General features: G+C 39.9%; 1 protein-coding gene across 3 annotated transcripts in view; it reads left to right on the top strand.

Moving 5' to 3' along the window:
- Positions 1 to 19,806, top strand: part of GYS2 (glycogen synthase 2) — a 41,789-nt gene that overhangs the window by 18,822 nt on the left and 3,161 nt on the right. For all 3 annotated transcript variants that reach the window (XM_050969938.1, XM_050969939.1, XM_050969940.1), the window contains 10 exons: positions 1,732 to 1,876; positions 6,306 to 6,423; positions 6,829 to 6,949; positions 9,556 to 9,662; positions 11,661 to 11,720; positions 12,678 to 12,756; positions 13,282 to 13,395; positions 15,737 to 15,863; positions 17,148 to 17,243; positions 19,061 to 19,224. In XM_050969938.1, the coding sequence (XP_050825895.1) occupies positions 1,732 to 1,876; positions 6,306 to 6,423; positions 6,829 to 6,949; positions 9,556 to 9,662; positions 11,661 to 11,720; positions 12,678 to 12,756; positions 13,282 to 13,395; positions 15,737 to 15,863; positions 17,148 to 17,243; positions 19,061 to 19,224 (1,131 nt within the window). The remainder of the gene's footprint in view (positions 1 to 1,731; positions 1,877 to 6,305; positions 6,424 to 6,828; positions 6,950 to 9,555; positions 9,663 to 11,660; positions 11,721 to 12,677; positions 12,757 to 13,281; positions 13,396 to 15,736; positions 15,864 to 17,147; positions 17,244 to 19,060; positions 19,225 to 19,806) is intronic.

A 19,806-nucleotide genomic window follows, 5' to 3' on the forward strand; every position in this document is an offset into this window, starting at 1 on the left:
GATTTGTGTGGCAAATGAGATGAATGTTCTGGAAAAAATATCCTTTGTATTGCATGCTCTAATATTCTCATGGGGAATGCAGAAAGGACAATATATGAGGCTACAACTGAGAAATGGTATCATAATATTTAGCAGATTTTGTGGTAAATTGTATTTGGCAAATGTAGAAAAGCTTTTGATGTAGAGGATCATCAATACCAGAATAAAGCATCTAGTTTCTTTGGAAGTTTTCAGCTGAGACTTTTCAAGAGTGCTTTTTTTTTTTTTTTTTTGGCCACACTAGGGTGGTTAGATTGGCACTTTCAACTAACACAGTGGAAGCCACTTTGCCACTAGTATTGTAGCACTGATGCAGAATTAAAGCAGATAAAAGCAATTAACTTTCTCAGCAAAGCAGTTATAAAATATCTATATCTACATATTTGTCCACACCTATCTAAGTGAAAATAAGAAGGTTTTTGCTTCACTGTAGATCCCTGAAATGGTTCACATTGCATCAACTTTCTCACAGTATATTCTGTACCAGTATTAAGCTTTGCAGGACAGGTCACAGTCTAAACATCTTTACTTCTGTCCAAGTTCTGAAGTGCTAAAAGCAGCTGGCCATGGCAGGGGTCACACAGGCCTAACTATAGAAAGTGCTGTCTGCCCTGCCTGTGATAGGGGTTAAATCTATTATGGTCAGTGAAGGTACACAGTCAAATGCAATCAAAATCAGGCTGTGCAGCCAGCATTAGGCAGTGATCACGACAGAGCTCACTGAGAGTCATTGTCACCCTCCATGAAACTCACACAGGCCATTGGGTGCCCATGCTATTGACCTTGGGAACTCAAGATTTCTGTTTCCAGAAGTGAAACATCATGGAAGACTAAGAGGATTGTGATTTAATTGAAAGCACTGACACCTTTTTTAGACTATCTTGTAGCGATTTTGCAGTGGACACTGTTAGTGAGCATTTGAACCTTTAAGTTTGGACTCAAGAGAATTGTGCAGTTTCATTGCATCAGGATAATATAAGCTCAGTTAAAAAAAGGGTAGCTGCAAGATTTAAAGATGCTTTAGGAATACTTGGGTGTTTGGAATGTCTTATCTAGCAGTTTAACTTGCATCTGCCTCTAAAAATTAAGGGAGTTCAAACTGAAATATAAGAAGCAGCAAGTAACAGTGGCAGAGTTGTAGGAAGAATATCTCTGTGTGACAGAAAATATCTCATTTTCTGTTTTCTTTTTTCTCTTGGGAATTGTGACTGAGTCTTTTATATGCTGCCTCTCCACTTCTCTCTCGCCTGCCTGTGATTCCTGCCATTCTGCTAATTCCCCAGGTTCTGTCCTCATATCCATTCCTTTTTTCTTCTCTTCCCTTCAGCTACCAGCAACCTCCCTGCTCTCCCAAGTTTTCCAACAAGCTCATGGAAGCTGCAACATGATACATTGCTAGCTAGCAGGCTAAATTGCACAGATCCTTACCTTTAATAGGATCATTAATCTAGATTTCCTTCCATGGCAGAGCTGCCATTCTTTGAGGAACAAGCAGGATCTGACAGCTCTCTTGCTCTTTCAAACTCCTTGAAGTTGATAAAATAGTTCAAATGCCAGAATGACAAAACAGCAGCATAATCACGTGGTTCTCATTCCCTGGGGAAAAGGAGCCTAGAGAAACCTTCCCTGAGGGAGACAGTTTGATGGTCATGTCACACAGGTGTCTTTTTTATTGGTTTTGTTATTTAACAGTTTGACATTGACAAGGAGGCTGGAGAGAGGCAGATTTACCATCGATACTGCATGGAACGGGCGTCTGTGCATTGTGCCCATGTGTTCACCACAGTCTCCCAGATCACAGCTACAGAAGCAGAACATATGCTTAAAAAAAGCCCTGGTAAGACCTGGAATTTTTTTTACTGTTATTTCCTCAGAATGCCCACATTTCCTTAGACTGAAATGAACATAATAGAGGCAGGTATGCAAACATGAAGAGAAAGAACACATGCACAGGTGTGTCTGGCTGAGCTACAGGGATTAACCAATTCTCCATGGGTGTTAGGCTTTTTTTTGTCAGGACTCCTCAGCCTCAAGAATTTTATCTATGGCAGGGTTTCCATGCTTTTAGAACTGAACCATGATAAGCTTCATATAGATAAAATATTTTCTATTAGGCCAACAAGTAGAGTTTGAAAAATAGTTCTGTGCCCAATAATCTGTCTGGTTTTCCCCCTAATATTAGTCTCATAAAATATGAAGCTTAGCAACCTTGTCCTGTTCCATGCATGGATTTTGAGTAAGGACATGATCCCGGTTTGATGTGTCATCAAATTTCTCTTTAAATCATCTCAGTGCTTTATAGGGATAAAACCCAATACTCCATCTGCAGGTAGGAAGTATGAGGGGAAAACTGCACAACAGTTTTGGAGACTATTTAGCAGGTGTGTTGGTATCTTGGTAATTTTAAATAACACAGTGCTCAAATTATTCTTTTTGTTTGAGCTTGGTTTTTTGTTTTACTTTTGGTTTTTGATTGGGAGGTTTTTTGTTTGTTTGTTTGGGTGATTCTTTGCTTACTCTTTGTAGAGTTACTGGTTGATTTGCAGTGCTGATTATAATTTGGGATTGTTATCCTGGTAAACTTCAATGCTTCAAGCCACATTGTGGTTCCTGAGCCTGAACAAAAGAGCTGTTCATGGAATCCGTTGCTCATTCCTGACTAGCTGTCAGTAGGATGGTGGACTTAGATTACCTTTTCATTTTATTTTAAACACAAAAGCCATGTCTTAAAAGTTGCTGAAGTTCAGTCATTTAAACTGGGAGATCCCTGAAAGGTCTTGATTTTTACAAAATGCAGAGCACTCTGAAAATCAGACTTATAAAGCTTTTTTTATATAGGCATGATGTTTCTCCCCACCACAGCTACAATTGAAAATCATAGTCTGTGTTTCAGGATTTTAGGAGACTGAAATGATTCTGAATCCAGCTTAATTTGGGGAAGAAAATCTCCAGACTGCTCACAGATAAAACATCAGTTGAAGCTGAAGAGAATTCCATGCACAGAGATTCACAGGCCTGAGCTTTTTGTGATTATTCTTGCAACTTTGAAGAAACCAAGTAAATATACTTAATGTTTGGGTTAAAAAGCTACTGACACATGTCATGCTTCATATTGACATAGCCAGAAAGAAATTCAGTAGAAATTGTCACCCCAAATCCTAAGAGACAATTCTGAGTGGAAAGTATGTTCTGATGGGAATAAGTACTTTAATAGTTTCTCTGAATCCAAGACCACAAATAAACTGTGCAGGAACCTATTCTCACACTATTTATTCTCTCTGAAGTTGTGAAATCTGCATAGACATTGGTTTTTTGGAATGCCCATCAATCCTTCTGTAGGTCATTGATCTTGAATTCTGCAAAGGAACATGAAGACTGAAAGCATGTGTGCATTTCTCCATCTACTTTAAAAATAAACCTTTAAAAGGAGGATGCTGAATTGGTACAATTAAATTTTATTTGCACTTATTTACACAAAAAATTTTCAAACAAATTTTTAGCTAAAAATAACTCAGAAATGTGCTAAATTGAGTTGTCTCTGCTACTTCTCTTTAACATCAAACTTGGATTATAATTTAAACTATAAATCTCATCACCTGGAGAAGTCCCTTTAAAATGTAATAAACCTGATTGCATAGAGAACTTTTGCAGCAGGACAAAGGCCAATCTGCCAATCTAAACCTGGCAGAATGACTGCTTGCATTATGCTGATCCCACTTGCTGCAGTTGCTATGTGATCAACAGCTTATCAAACCATATTTGTCAAAAGCTTGAGTATCTTTGACATGTTCAGCAAGACTTTGTCAGTGATCATAAGTTACATTCTTGTGATTTGAAAACTGGTGTTAGGGAATTTCTAATGTTTTCACTCAGATATGGAACATATTTCTCATTAGCAGTAGAGAAGACTTTGAATCCCAAGAGGTTCAGGTATCAATTGAGTTCTAGATCTAGGCTTCCTATCTGTATGTATTGATCAAAATCATAGATGGAAACCCTGAAAAAAAGTACAAGTCAACTCTAAATGTTAGTGATCTATCAAGAGAAAACTTAATTCTATGCTACTATTACTTAAATCAATGCCAGTTTCTTTCCTATAAATACAGAAGTCATAACATTCTGATTTGACCTATTTGGGACAATTTTTCAAGCAAAAATATTGTTATTTCATTAAACAACAAGAACAGCAACAAAAGCAAACAAACCAAAAAAAAAAAAAACCACCCAGCATAGGGACCAAGCTCTCTTTCATCACTTCATTCCTCACACATGTTCAAAATATTCCTGTGTGTTGAGCAGAAATAGTGAACTGGGTTCTTTGAGCCACCATGTCTGTCATGCGTCTCAAAGCCTTAAACAAGAGATGGATTGAACTCAGTCCTCATGAAAGGATAAATGAAGCTGCAGTTAAACCAAAGTTATACACAGGCTGCTGCTGGTGGGTGAGACTCTCCAAAACTCCCTGATAAATGAATGTGAGTGTGGAAGGAAGCTGGCCAGAAATACCTGGGGAAGTCTTTGAGATGGTTGGAGTCTCAAAGCTCTGTCCTGCATGAGCCAGTTCTCCCACACAGAACAAGAAATAGGTCAGAGAAAGGAGAAGGTGTGGTGTTGGTAAATGCTGTGGAGGATGGTTCTGCTCTGTTACCTCCCCCACAGAGGTCTTTGTTCAGAGAATTCTTAAGTGCTAGGCAGAAGATAAAAGCACAAGTTTTCTCATGTCCACCAAGACTGTTTGGTCATTGAAAACCAAATCTTAAGTACCTAACAAGTAGAGATTTCCTGGTCTTTAGTTTCAAAACTGGTATTCCAGAAACAGATCCATCAAGACTTTTGCTATTTCATGGTTACTACTAAAGGTTATATTTTTATCTGTTGTAGTTTAACCTAGAGGGTTTCAGGACATTTTACAGGTGAAAGTTTAACCAGAGATCACTTACATGGCAGGGAAACATACATTGCTGAAGAAGACTGTAATTTTCAATGAAATAATCAAAAATGGCTGTGCCATTTGCATAATGACAGGCAAGTATCATAAAGTAGTGTAAGTCTGTTTCAGTCAGTTGTGTTGCCATGAAATACATCTGCTGAGGAACTGGCCTTCCCTTTCATTTCTATTCATAGCCCAGCTCAAAGGACAGAAAATGGCCTTCTTTCCATTTACTTGGGCTGGATTTAGGGCAAGCCTTTGAATAGCCGCTGTGATCTACCAGGAAGGCTAGGAGTGACTGAATTTCAGCACCAGTCCTCTGTGTATATCCTGAAACTCTGTGGTGGTGTTTGTGGGTCCCCAGGACGAGGGAAGAGATGAGAATCTTGACTCCATGTTTCAGAAGGCTGATTTATTATTTTATGATATATATTATATTAAAAGAAAATTATATACTAAAACTAGGCTAAAGAAAGAGAAAGGAGACATCAGAAGGCTAACAAAGAAAGGAATGATAATAAAATCTTATGCCTGACCAGAGTCCTGACACAGCTGGACCTGTGATTGGTCATCAAGTAGAAACAATTCACAGGAGACCAATCAAAGATGCACCTGCCAGATTCCACAGCAGCAGATAATTATGGATTACATTTTGTTTCTAAGGCCTCTCAGCTTCTCAGGAGAAAAATCCTAGCAAAGGTATTTTTCAGAAAATACGTCAGTGACAAAACTCTACCTTTAAAATGCTGGAAATGGACAAATTTTAATTGTAAGATCCTTTAGAATCTTGGAGGAGAGCAGCAGTAAAAATGTAAAGTGTACTATTCCATGGATGTTTTTAGGGGAAATGCAACTGATTACTGGAAAGAGGCTATTTTATAAATGTTTCTTATATGCTCCTTTTTTTGATAAATCCTCAGAAGATTTGATAGAATGGATATGTGTTGTGCCATGCACTAAACAAGGGCATAGCACAATTTCTGCTTCCAAGGGCTCTTAATCTGTAGTGATTGAGCAGGCAACAGTGATATCAAGGAAAGAGAGGCAAAGGGCAAGTTGCACAACAAATGTATGGCTCAATGGAGACATTACTGGAGTCTTGACAGGACAAGAGGGCAGAGTCTACCCAGTGCTGAGGACAGGTGAATGCTGCTTTCATGCTGCAGACAGTGCAGAGCCACGTGCAAGAGCTTTGTGGAGGCAGTGCTGTTCCGTCCCCCTGAGTAACATAAAGACATAACCTGTTCAGATAAACCTGAGAGACACATTGGTTCTTTCCTTAAAGATTTCTCTGACTCTGAAGATGTCTACCTCTGCCTTTTCTCTGCTTTTCCAGATGTTGTCACCCCAAATGGCTTGAACATTAAGAAATTTTCAGCAATGCATGAATTTCAGAATTTGCATTCCATGTACAAGGCTAGGATCCAAGAGTTCATTCGAGGTCATTTCTATGGGTATGCTTTTACTTTTCAAAAATTAGCAATGCTTGTCCAACACCATTTAAAGCAAGAACCAAAGCAGGAGGACTTACAAGTACTTCATAGAGGAGTGGAAATGTAGAAACCACCTTATTCAAATGTCTGTCTGGGATTTCTCAGTCAGAAACTAAGGGAATTTTAGACACCAAATCTGACTGTACTTCACAGATTGTGATTTCAGACAGCATATATGGATCTGTTTGTTATTTACCCAAGATGCAGTTTGTCAGATTAAGGTAGTCAATTTAAAGCACAGCAGAAAAGCCTCACTTTCATTTTTCTCTGGGGATAGTAAGTTCCTCCAGAACAGGAAGTTGTTGTGTGTTTTATTTGATTGTATCTCGATAAATACTTTGCTCTTGTCTGTTTTCTTGCTTTCAGCCACCTTGACTTCGATCTTGACAAGACCTTGTTTTTCTTCATTGCTGGGAGATATGAGTTTTCCAACAAAGGAGCTGATATGTTTCTAGAAGCCTTATCAAGATTAAACTTTTTGCTGAGGGTAAGAAAGCTCACACAGCTGTTGAAAGCATAGAACTTATGCTCAAACTCACCATACTGTGGAAGACCCCTACAAGAATTCCCTTTCAATACTCTGGTTTATAGGAAAGTAATTATGGGATATTCACAGTTTTCATAGGGCTCTCCTCCTGAACCATCAGAATTTATGATGATTTAACACAGTTTTGATTGATAGATTGAGTGTATAATTGAAAATAATTGTTTACATAGTTCAAGAAGTTAATCCGTGGTTGCCTCCCTGGATTTTAGAGAGAAGTAATGAAAACAGTATTCTAGAGTTTACCCTGATGGCTTACACATTGTAATGGAAATAAAAGGAAGCCTTTAAAGCTGCATTTTAAAAACATCCTTTTAAGCAAATTGCTTAATTTGTTAGGACCTCTTTATGATCTTTTAAATCTCTGCTACCCCATTGGATGGGAATGTTGCATTAAAATTCACAGAGCTGTGTGGTGCGAAGAAATGGGAAGCCTCTCAGTTCTCTATGGTTCTGTTTCCTCCACTACAAAATCAGTGCAATGTTACTAAATGCCTTTATGGAGTACTTCAGTGAAGATAAGAGCAAGGCCTTGTTAAAAATCACAGAGCAGAGCCCTTACCACCTACAATGAGGGCATTGAAAATGTGTCCAGTTGTGTCCCAAAGACGAATATATTGAAAATAAAACCCAGAAAAAATTCTAGTAGTACTAATTGGTTTTCAGCCATCTAGCAAGGATCAGTTAGCTGTTGTCCTAGACTCTGTCCTTTGTACTCAGAACAGTTGAATGATATAGAAAATCTGGATACACATTATATTACTGCTCTGTCATCAGAAAGAATCACTGATGTTCAAAGCCCTAAGTACAATTTTTCTACTACCTCCCTCTATTAATATGCAATTTAGAGCCTCTGGATTTTCTGGAAAATCTTAATCCCTTCATTCACACAGATCACCTCACAGAGCTGAAGTATTTCTTCCACAACAGAAATCAACTGTTTGGCAGGGCTGTGCAACATCAGCTACCTGTTAATGGCCTTTTCATGGCTGTTTCCTTTGAACCCTTGTAACGTGGAAGGTCTCATGCAATTAGAGGGAAAGAATTGCCTGAGCAATTATTGCAGGAATCTCTTATTGCAGCTGATGATTTATATCATAGATTCATAAAATCTTTTGGGTTGCAAAAGACTTCCAAGATCATTGAGTCCAACCTTTGGCCAATCACCCATTTGTCAATTAGAGGATGACACTAAGAGCCATGTCCAGTTGTTCATCGGACACTTCCAGGGAGGGTGACTCCACCAACTCGCTGGGCAGCCCCTTCCATGCCTGATCACCCTTTCTGGGAAGAAATTCTTCCTGATGACATCCATGGTAAACAAGGCTGATGGAAATTAGAGGAAACAGGCTAGTTTTCCCAGGCTCTGTAGAACAATGTACTGTTGCTTCTCCCAGAAGCTGAGCCTGGATTTATTGCATTAGTCTTCCAGTGTGGATGCCGGCATCTGATTAGCTGTTCTAACAACACTTGCTCTGTAATTAATTCAAGAGGTAATTCCACTGGGAATAGTAGACTACCTGTCCTAATTACAAATCTGGAAATGGTGGTACTTCCTAAACAAGTCTGAGTATTGTGCCTGAACCTAAAAAGTACATACAATTGCATGAAATTGTTTTATTTTATAGAGACATTTTCCTCTGCTGCTTGAGAACCTTACTAAAATTTTGCAAATAAAATATGGATGTTGGGAGAGATTGTTAATGCACACTGGGATTGTAGCACGATGGACTTGGAACCCACTTTGAAGAGAGGGAAGAGAAGAACATGACTCCCATAGGTTCTTTTATACTATACATTTCCCTCTTGTCCCTCTGAGAGAAGGCACACTGTTGAATGGTTTTGTGTCTAAAATTTGAAATGGAGGCAATTCAAAGTAATTTAGTTTTTACAGCTCTGAAGAGAGTTCACCCTTAGCTTTTCATTAAACAGTTGCTGAGAGGAGTAAAACCTCATTCATGCAGCAATGAATGGTATTTTGAACCTTGTTCATGCAGAGGAGAAATTAGCAAGTGAAACCACCTAGAAATAAAGGGTCAGAATTTACAGCTAGTGCTTTCTGCCTTTGAAATAGCTGGATGGGAGAGATGGGCAAGAAGTTACTTGTGGCTTTTTGCATGTCTGGCAGGTTCTTTGCCAGAGTTTCAGGTAGAAAATGGTTGTTCTTTCTCTGCTGTAGGAGATCCCTAATATCATGCCTAGGCATAGCTCAGCTAGTAAACCAAACACTCACTCCTTTGAGCCAGCACAGTTTGTGTCAGGTGAGAAAGTGTGTAGGACTTTCATTTTTCTGCAGTTCAGCCAAAGCCAGGTTTTTTTAAACCATGAGAGCTCAGGAAGATCTGATTGCCCAAATTGAAACTGTGTGACATCTCTGTCTTGATCTCTGATTTGACAAGACTTCCTTTGTAGCAAGAGCTGCAAGATCTGAGCCTTCCTAGAAAACCAAAGTGCGTTTGGCGTTTCCTGTGACTAATTCCTAAAGTTGGCTGGGATACCCTGTATCAGATTTTTTTATTTTCAATTGCTCTCCATTTCTTGTCATGTAGGTTCACAAGACTGATGTTACAGTTATCGTGTTCTTCATCATGCCAGCAAAAACCAACAATTTCAATGTGGAAACCTTGAAAGGACAAGCAGTCCGGAAGCAGCTCTGGTAATTGCCATTCCCAGCCTGGTACAGTCTGGTGGGGACTCATGCAAAAGTCTCAGCTGGAGAATAATGCTCCTTCTTTTTGCTACAATTGAGGATTGTGGGTAACTAGAATGTATTTCAGTGATGAAAGAGATAGGAAACAGAAATAAGGTCAAATATTTCTTCTTTTAGTTTAGTGTTTTTGTTAGTTTTTTTGTCCGCAGTTATTTTTAGTTAACTTGTATTGTCATTCTGTTAGTGAGTAGTACTTGTTTTGTAGCAACAAAGTCAAATGCTCTAGAAAATCCAGTGCTCTGGATGTCTTCTGGCTGTTTCTGGTACTCCCTTTGGATGTGCCACAGAGCTCTCACAAAATAAGGACTACCTGCTCATTTTTAACAGGGAGCTTCTCTGTGGGAAAAAGAAATTAATTACACATCTTCTTTTATTTAGAAATATGGAAATTGCACTGTGTGATCCAGAAGATCAGCAGTTGATAACAATTGTCTATAATTTTCTATACGGACTCTAACAAGCAGTGGCCATAACCAAGCTTTGAAACTTACAGCTATAAAAGGAAAATTGTCATAGCCCTACTTATTTTTCAGCTTTTCAAACAAAAAAGCGAAGCAGGAGCAGGATTAACCTTCACCTCACTTTAACTGCTGTGTGATTCTGTATAGGAAAAGCCTGCTTTCAGCTGTTCTTCTCTGTGAAAAGCAGTGATGCTCTGCATCACTCTATGCAGCATTATGGTGGTCATAATCTGAACTCCAGGATAAACCCAACTGCTAGCAGCATTTCATCATAATATCAAATGATTCTCAGGATGCCACAGAAATTGAAGAAAAGATGAGGTTGGCACTTACAAAGGAATACAGCACTTAGAAATTATTATGCAATGGCTAAGTTGGGGTATAAAATCCTTCTTTTCCTCTGCTTATGGAAAAGCAATCTATCCCATCTGGGTTAAATTTTAGATATTGTGCATAGCAATCTATGAAATTATAGTCATGTGGGAACGATCCTGCTGGGGTTTGAATCAGTATGGCTTAACATTTGGTTGCTTTCCAACTGACGCAAAATTGACTTAGCCTCTCTTGTGTCTATGTGAGGAGGGAAAGAGCACATAAAAACAGGTATGTGGATTCCCAGCTTGGTAAAGTTTAAGATTTCACTTAACAAGTTTCGTTTTTGCCTAAAGTATAATTAGAAATCAGAAAGGCAGGAAAGATTCTGTCAAGTGGAACTTCACTCACAGTAGATTTACTCAAATTTAGAGTGCACTTGCTGTTTTGACAACAGAACTTTGTGCCCCAGGCAGAATAATGAAAATGACTCTTGGCATGCAGAGCAGGGATTCACTGGAGCTCTTCCTTAGCTAAAATATAATATTTGTCTGACACAGGCCTCATTAATGGCTTTAAACTTGGCCTGAGCTTTTCAGGAAGTTTTTTGTTTTGCAAACTAAAATAAGCTACCTTTTAGTCTAACACTTGTTTTGAAAAGTCTGTCAGTTGGGAAATAGGGCAGAAAGTGAAGGGGGAAGCTTGTTTTGAAAATCCCTATTTGTTTAATTCTTCTATCTTGCATCTCTCTTCCAGGTCAAGGAAGCTGGAGCTCTCTCTGTCCATTATTAATGATCTTGTTACAGTACCTAGAGTCATATATATATATATATATATATATATATATATGTATATATATATATACTCTTTTTTCACAGCTGACACGTGGTCTTCTGGTCCAGAAGAGGGCTAGAAGGAATCCCTAGTAAAGCCTGCCCCTGGCTTTCCCAGTGCACTCATCTGTAGGTGCAGGTTAAATCCTCAGCTCTGCAGGAATCCATCAGCACAAATGCTGGCTGGAGAAAAGAGCTTTGAGAGCCAGACCTCTGTCTGCCTCTGCCTCCCGGGTTCCATCATTATATCAGTTTAATTTCCAGCAGCAGGAATCTCTTTTACACTGTCTTTGTCCTGGATTCTCCTGTTTTATGTGTATATTTGTTTATCTTCCTAGGGACACTGCACAGTCTGTGAAAGAAAAGTTTGGAAGGAAACTTTACAATGCCTTGCTGAAGTGAGTGAATAAGTTACTTTGCTCTGCCTTGCAGAGTCTCATGTTCAGGTGGCTTTACTTGTGCTGTTTCTGTGCTTCTGCTCTTCGTGTAAGGGATTTTGACATCCATGGGAGGGCATGGTAGGAAGATTTGGGGCCATAAACAGGATACTAGTTTAACAGGCAAATCACAGAGAAAAAAAAATAAAGGTTCCACAGCTTGTAGTGGAAAGACTTGTAAGAGACACAGGGATATCTAAGTAACACAAAGGCTTATCCACTGTCAAAATCTAGCTACTTCAGTTTAAAAAAGTGTCACCGACATGTTTTATGAAAAATCCTTTCCTTAGGATTTTTCCCTCCTGAGAAGCGGAGAGGCCTCAGGAACAAACTGTAAACAATTCTTATCTGCTGCTGTAGAATGCACCAGGTGGATCTGTGATTGGTCTCATCTGGTTGTTTCCAATTAAGGGCCAATCCCAGTTCTTCTGGCCAGACTGTCTCGGTCAGAGACAAGCCTTTGTTATTCATTCCTTTTCTATTCTTAGCTTAGCCTTCTGATGAAATCCTTTCTTCTATTCTTTTAGAATAGTTTTAATATATTATATATCATAAAATAATAAATCAAGCCTTCTGGAACATGGAGTCAACTTTCTCATCTCTTTCCTCATCCTGGGACCCTTGTGAACAATACCACAAAAAAAGCACCAGAGACAAAGTAAAATGTGTTAGTGATTCAGTCATATAGTTTCAGAAGACGGTTGGACTTGTTTAGCCTTTTTCCAAAAGCTAATCAGCAGATCAGCAAGTATGTGGGAGAACACAATATAGGAAATAAAGAAGGGCCATGAAAAGTAAGGAAAGGTTCATGTTGATATCAGCAAACTTCAGATCAGACCTTGTTGGCCATTTCTTCATTTTCTTTTCAAAAAGGACAATGAATCATTTGGTAAAATTGGCTGTGTGTTTCCTCTGCAGAGGAGAAATCCCAGACCTGAACAAGATTCTTGACCGAGACGACATAAGCATTATGAAAAGAGCCATCTTTTCAACTCAGGTCAGAAAATGTGTTATTTGTATAAACATCTAATCTAAATAATGAATGTGATGATGTAAAAGGGTTGAGTATGGCATATAGTGATATGTGTACATTGGGAAGAAGTTTTCAGCAAATACGTTTCTCATCAGTAACGTTTAAAATCAGCTCTGATTGTTTTTAATGAGAGTATGACCCAAAGTTACCTGTAGGGGAGTCCATGGATATCGCTTCAGTCACATGCATTCCTAATTCTTTTATTCTGAGCTAAGTGTGAACTTTGAGTTGTTCCTGAGCCTGGCTTTTTCCAGTTTTATTAAATACGTGAAATCAAACGCTAAGGAGATACACCATTGACTAACAATCTTCAAAATTAAATGGTGTGCCCTTCTTAAAGTTGATACAAATGAATTTATTTTGAGGTAAATTAAGCTTATTTACATCAATGGCAAAATCTGCCACTGTCTTCCAGTAGCCTTAGGAAATGGCAACAGTATTGTTTTCCAAGAGTTTGTCTGATTTATGGATTGTCTTTTCTGTGCTCAGAGACACTCTCTGCCTCCAGTGACCACCCACAACATGATTGATGACAGCAATGACCCAATCCTGAACACCATCCGGCGCATTGGGCTGTTCAACAACCGCACCGACCGCGTGAAGGTGCGTTCTGGCCGCCTCATTTGAGATCCAAAAGGGAATTTCTCTGAACATTCTCAGTCTGCATCACTACCATGGGGGGTGCATTTAAATTCTTGATAGGTGGTATTATACTGCTAGAGTACTCCTTTCTTCCTCCCTTTTCAGGAATAACAACTTGTCACTGCTCAGAGATCCTCAGGTGCTGTTTATCCAAGCTAATTTTGAGTTAGAAATCTGAGGTTAGGGAGCTGTTTCCATTGCTGCCTCCTGCCCTGAAGGATTTGCTAACTGCTGAAATCAAGAAAGTGCCATGGGTCATTTGCACCCAGATAGAAAACTCTGGCATAGATTCACCTGCTTAAAACTGGAGGTCCAAGGTTTAAGCACAGATATTCCTGGAGTATTGATTCATCTCTTAAGAGCAACACCCTGATACTCAGCATTTTCTGTAAAAGGTTAACCATGACTTTGAGCAGAAAGAATTCTTGTTCATGCCGTGCTCATGTTTACATCACCTGTTGAAACTAAATTTGTGCAAACAAATCTTTTCCTTATTTTCATGTTTACTTTGTCAAAACAGAGAAATTATCAACTTCTGCTTTCACAGGTCTGCCAAAGTTGTTCTTTTCTGGCAATCTCTGATATTCTAAGTGTGACTATCTCAACATCTATCTAGTCGAAGTTGAACCTAAAATTGCAAATTCTTCCTCTTCCGAACCCTTGCTTTAAAGCCAGATCCAAAGTATCTCTGACATAGCAGTTATTCTCAGTTTCCTTTTAAACCCATGGCTATACCTGAGCAAATATTTTCCTAATGCTTCCTAGTTGCTTCTTCCTGGCTTAACATATGATCATTAACTCCAATAAATTCTGGGCTCATAATACGGTAATAATACAGGAGATGTAACAAAAGTAGGAGGGAATGATGCACTGTGTACAGATGTAGTGAAAAATGCCTGAGAATTAACTGCTTGAAGGCATTACAGAGCAGATGGGATGTAAGACAGCAGACATGATCTTCTGCTTCTCAGCAGATGTCAAGTTTGTATAAATCTGTCGTTACCACTGGAAAATTACCTCCTGCATGAACAGGCTTAATACTTAATGAGCTGAATACCATTTTTAAAAAAATCTCTGTAAACTTCAAATTGAAAGTAATTTTGAGAGAGGTACAACATATCCAGGCAGACACAGCTGTCATGTGAAAAATACCCTCAGCAATTCCAGTGAAATTACTGGGATCAACTAAGCTTGCAAAATGAGTTTACAGTCCATTTAGTGGTTGAGTACATTCATTTGTTTACTCAAGTCAGTAGCATAACCATTTTATTAAGAAGGGATAAAAGCATATCCTGGGCATGGAATAATGGCTGTGGTATGTTCATGCAGGGAGATAAACCCAGAGCAGTTTAAACCATTCTCTCACGTTTCTTCCTCCCAAAGCTGACTGGCCACCACGTACAAGGCACTTCTCAGCTAAGCAGCAGATGTGGGGCAGTAACCCCAAGCCGAGTCATGCAGATAAATTAACTTTGGTCCTTAGAGGTGTCTTTCAGCAAGATTCATTAGGCACAGGTTTGTGGTGACAGGGCTGTAATGTGTCTGCTTTCAAAATTCCCTCCGTTCTTGGGAGATCTGTTGAGTACAGTGAACATTCCTTTATTTCAAGGAATGCTGTGAAGCTCAGGAGTGCTGTGTCTGTCTGAGGCCTCCTCCTAAAGAGACATCCCAGTAAAATCATAGAATGGTTTGGTTAGGAAGGGTTGTTAAAGGCCATCTCATTCCAACCCCTGCCATGGGCAGGGACACCTTCCACTAACCCAGGTTGCTCCAAGCCCCTTCCAACCTGGCCTTGGACACTGCCAGGGGTCCAGGGGCAGCCACAGCTTCTCTGGGAATCCTCTGCCAGGGCCTCTCCACCCTCACAGGGGAGAAATTCTTCCTTCTATCCAATTTTAACCTGCACTATGAGAGTGTGAAGCCATTCCCCCTTGTCCTGTCACTCCAGGCCTTTGTAAATCCTCTGTACCTTTGTACAAGAGACCAAATCTTGCTAAATGCCACAAGCCCTAGGCCTAATCCTTGATGCATGTGGGCCCCCTTGGTGAAGAAGGAGAAAGCTAAATACCTGTCCAGTGAAAAAGGGGTTCATCTTCAGTCCTATTTCCAGGACAAGAGTGCACACAGGCAGGATGCATTGTAGTGTGAGCAGTGGGGTAGATAAGAGATGGATGGCCAAAGGAGGTGTTGTCCAGATACTTAGAAAAAGACCAGGCTGAAAAAAGGTGCCTAAGCTTGTTGATAATGGAAATGTATCAGTGATGGTTTTCTTTCACCTCTAACGTAAGTTTTGAATATCCAGGTGATCCTACATCCAGAGTTTCTTTCTTCAACAAGCCCCTTGCTGCCCTTGGACTATGAGGAGTTTGTTAGAGGCTGCCACCTTGGTGTATTCCCATCATACTATGAACCCTGGGGCTACACTCCAGGTAGGAATTTCCTACCCTTAACTAGCGTGGAAAGATGAACACTCGTTCTGTTCATGCAGTCAGCTCCTTCTGAAGTGCTGCAAAAACTCTTTAAACTCTGTTTCCTCTGCCATGCAAAGGTCTTACTGCTGGCAAAACTGTCCCTGCAGTGTACTCTTTCCCATACTAATGTGTAATCTTCTGGTTTTTTAATGGTTGTATAACAAGAATTAATTTTTAAAACTTAATTCTTGGTTGAAGGATTTTTTTTAAAAGGTGTGCAGAAATGTAAGTATTAACAAAAGCAGGGCAAAAAAATCTGATGCTGCCAGAGTTCAGTGGATTTAATTCAAGATTACAAGTTTGAGAGAATTATGGAATACCATAGCTAAGTTATTTAACAGAAATACATGCAGTGGTAGTGAATCCCATTGAAATAACTGGAAATTTATAAAAATGCAGAGAGCATATAGATTCTGACCTAAAATATTTTCTTTGTCAATACCCATTTGTGTCTCCCAGGAACAAAGACTGCTTTTTAAAGGTATATTTATAACTATTTTATAGACACCAATTTTATCGTCATATGAGTGAAGGCCATGTAGATGTCTTTGCACTTTTGTAAGACTAGAGTCTGCATGCTGGTTTAGGTTAGGCTTAGGCTCCTTGGAAAAAACTTTTTAAGGAGGGTAAGGAATTATCCTTACTCATGGCTGTGACAGAAAGAAACTACAAAAAATCCGTACATTTTCTGATTTTATAAAACTAGCTCCACATCTACTGTGAATGCAGTGCTGAGTTAATGATGGGGTTTGTTGTTTTGGGTTGGGATTTTTGTTTTGCAGGTTCCTTTTTTTCCTGCTATAGAGCCCTGTTGGCAAACCATTGAAATCCAAAGTTTGATATGCTCCTGCTCCTAAGAGATTCAGTTTTGTACAGAGTTGTGAACAACTAATGAACATAGGTGTACTTTACGCCCCAATTGAGAATCCAGATAGTCCTGACCATGTATTGGGGTTCTCTGTTTCAAAACTGCACTCCCAGAAAGTTTTCAGTTTACCTGCTCTGAAAGTCAAACATAGATTTGCAAACACAGGGTGAATTTTGTGTTTAAAATTTCTTTTTATATTTTTCCCCATAATCCACAACAAAACATTATTATAGTTTTCACTTGACATTTTCAGAGCAACCTTTTTCTTATGGGACTTTCTATCTGCCTGTTTTGTTTTTTTTTTTTTTCTCTTAAAGGTGAAACCATTGCAGGTGTATTGTCCTGAAACCCTTTTTGCCTGTTTCTTTCTGCAGCTGAGTGTACTGTGATGGGCATTCCCAGTGTAACCACAAACCTCTCTGGATTCGGCTGTTTCATGCAGGAGCATGTTGCTGACCCAGAAGCTTATGGTAAAAACTTTAACAGCATATCAAAATATCACCTCTGAGTTAGGAAAGCAAAAAGCACAGCAACCATGCTGTTACTCCTCAAATTTGTATTTCTCTAGGACAGGAAAATGCATTAGGGGAATATATTCAGAGCTCTGAATATCTTGGTAAGTTGGACAAGTAATTTCAGCTTTCAGATTTATCCAAACTCTTTCCGGGTTTTTTTGGTTTTTTTTTTTGGTGTTTTTTTTTTTTTTTTTTTTTTTTTTTTTGTCTCCCTTTAACCTTTTGTTTGCCATATTCTTCCAAATTCATCACTGCTCATATCAGTCTAGAGTCTCCCATCATTTCCCTTTAATGCCTCTGGTTATAACACTCTAAGCCTTCCAAAGAACCTGGGAAAGTGTGCTTCTCTTAATAGTCTGGGTTTCAAGACCAGGGACATGACCCTCCCCAAACAAACATTAAACTACTTCAAGAAAAAAAAAAAAAGCCATGGAAATGCAAGGAATCTACTTCAAGTAGTGATTTGCTCAGGAAGGTTTACTAATGGTTCATTACTGGAGTGCCAGTGCCTGGTATGTCAGGATGATTCTGCCTCCTGAGTCTTCCTCTGCCTCAGTAGCTCCTCCTTTTAGGGTTGATTGTCCCTGTTTTGCAGCTGGTGCAGTTGTCACTAAAGCTGTGGCCTCCCTGAGGTACAGAGCAAGGCACAGCCCTCCCTGTCCTTTCCTCCTTGCTTAGCCAGGGCTAACTGGATGCCCCATCTCTGGGAGTGTCCAAGGTCAGGCTGGATATAGCTCTGAGCAGCCTGGGATAGTGGGAGGTGAACCTGCCCATGGCAGGGGTTGGAACTTGATGATCTTTAAGGTCTCTTCAACCCTGAACCATTCTGTAATTCTGTGGTTCTGTGAATATTGAGTATATTCCCAAACTAGGGCCTCTTTCCAAGTACCTGGGCTTGTTTCCACAATCAGGCAGTGACAGCCCCACACTGGTGCCACCTTTGCCTGACCTAGAGGCAAGGGTTAGAGCCAGGTGCAAAATCTAGATACACCTGCCTGGGTGAACATGTCTTTGAGACCCTTCAGAGAGACCACAGAACACAGGTCACTTGCTCTTCTCTGATAAAACATAGGTGCGAGTTGTCATAAATTACTGTGCTGGTCCTAGGCACTTTGTTAAGGTAGTTTTGCATCTCTCATGTCCATTAAGAGAGCTGCAAGGTCTGGCACCCTCTTCTTCCCAACACTCTGGTTTAAGGAGGGTGGCAAAAATTAGTCTCAACAATGTAGAGGCAAAGTTTACCTCTGCCAGAATTGTCTGTTGAATGATGTATGTGAGTTAGCTGTCTCTATGGAAACACTGGTTTTTAGTATTTCTACAGAAAACACAGCTTCTCTCCTACAGCCTGATTCTGGCCATCCACACTTGTGAATTCTGCAGCAAGCTAGAAAGCACTAGATTGATTATGTTTTCTTTAAGAAGTCAGTATTTTAAAAATTATGGGAGATAAAAATTATATGTCTTTATCCAAAAACTCAAACCTTTTTGGACATACTTACACATCAACAACAAAGCCTCTTAGTTTTGAAGAATTTGCTGAATTTCAGCCTGAAATGTAGAAAAAATTAAAGGTTTTTAAAAAGTAGCATATTTCTCTGCATCTCTCAATTTCATCAGAATGGTAACAAAGGTTCGAGTTGTAGCTGCCTGTTAACATTAAAAAGAATATACTGGGTGTAACATTAGTTACATGCCAGAAGGTAGATGGGAGGTGTAGGAGGTCAGATCCCACCCTCAGTCCCACTCACCTCAGCCTCTCTCGTATCCCTCAGGGATCTACATTGTGGACAGGAGGTTCCGCTCACCAGACGAGTCGTGCAACCAGCTGACCCAGTTCCTGTACGGCTTCTGCCAGCAGAACCGGCGCCAGAGGATCATCCAGAGGAACCGCACCGAGCGCCTCTCCGACCTCCTGGACTGGAAGTACCTGGGCAGGGTGTGTGAGAAGTTAAAAATTCCAGGCTCATAGGCCTGGCCAGAGCCTTCAGCACCGTGCTGCAATGCGAGGACACAGCCCCGGGCTGAAATTCCCCTCTCCAAGGGGCCAAAGGCAGAGCCTCACATTTCAGTGTAATCCTGCCATGCTCCAGTGGCAAGGAGAGACTGAACAGGTCAGAGCAGAATCCAGTCACACCACCGAGCTCTTGCTGGTGCTAAACACCAATGTAAAAATCTGGTGGTGTTGGCAACACCTACACTAAGGAGGATTTGTGTTCCAAAGTCATCTGGACACTTTCAAAAACCCTTCCCATCCTTCATGAAATGTTGCTGGGCTCTGGGGCTCCTCAACACTCCTTAACTACCTCTGTACTTTAAATGCAAAGTAGTGTTTTTAATTTGACACAGAAAGCACTACAGTACCACCTGTTTAGAAGACAGCAAAGTATTGTTCTCAGTTCTGCAGGACTAAAGAAGTGGATGCACGTATATGAGTTTTGTAACTGTTTTGGACCTTTTCCTGCTCTGATACCTGTGTGTGAACCTTAGTATTTATATGGTTCCAACACTGCATAAGATA

Source organism: Serinus canaria, chromosome 1A, assembly GCF_022539315.1.
Source record: "Serinus canaria isolate serCan28SL12 chromosome 1A, serCan2020, whole genome shotgun sequence".
Taxonomy (NCBI): domain Eukaryota; kingdom Metazoa; phylum Chordata; class Aves; order Passeriformes; family Fringillidae; genus Serinus; species Serinus canaria.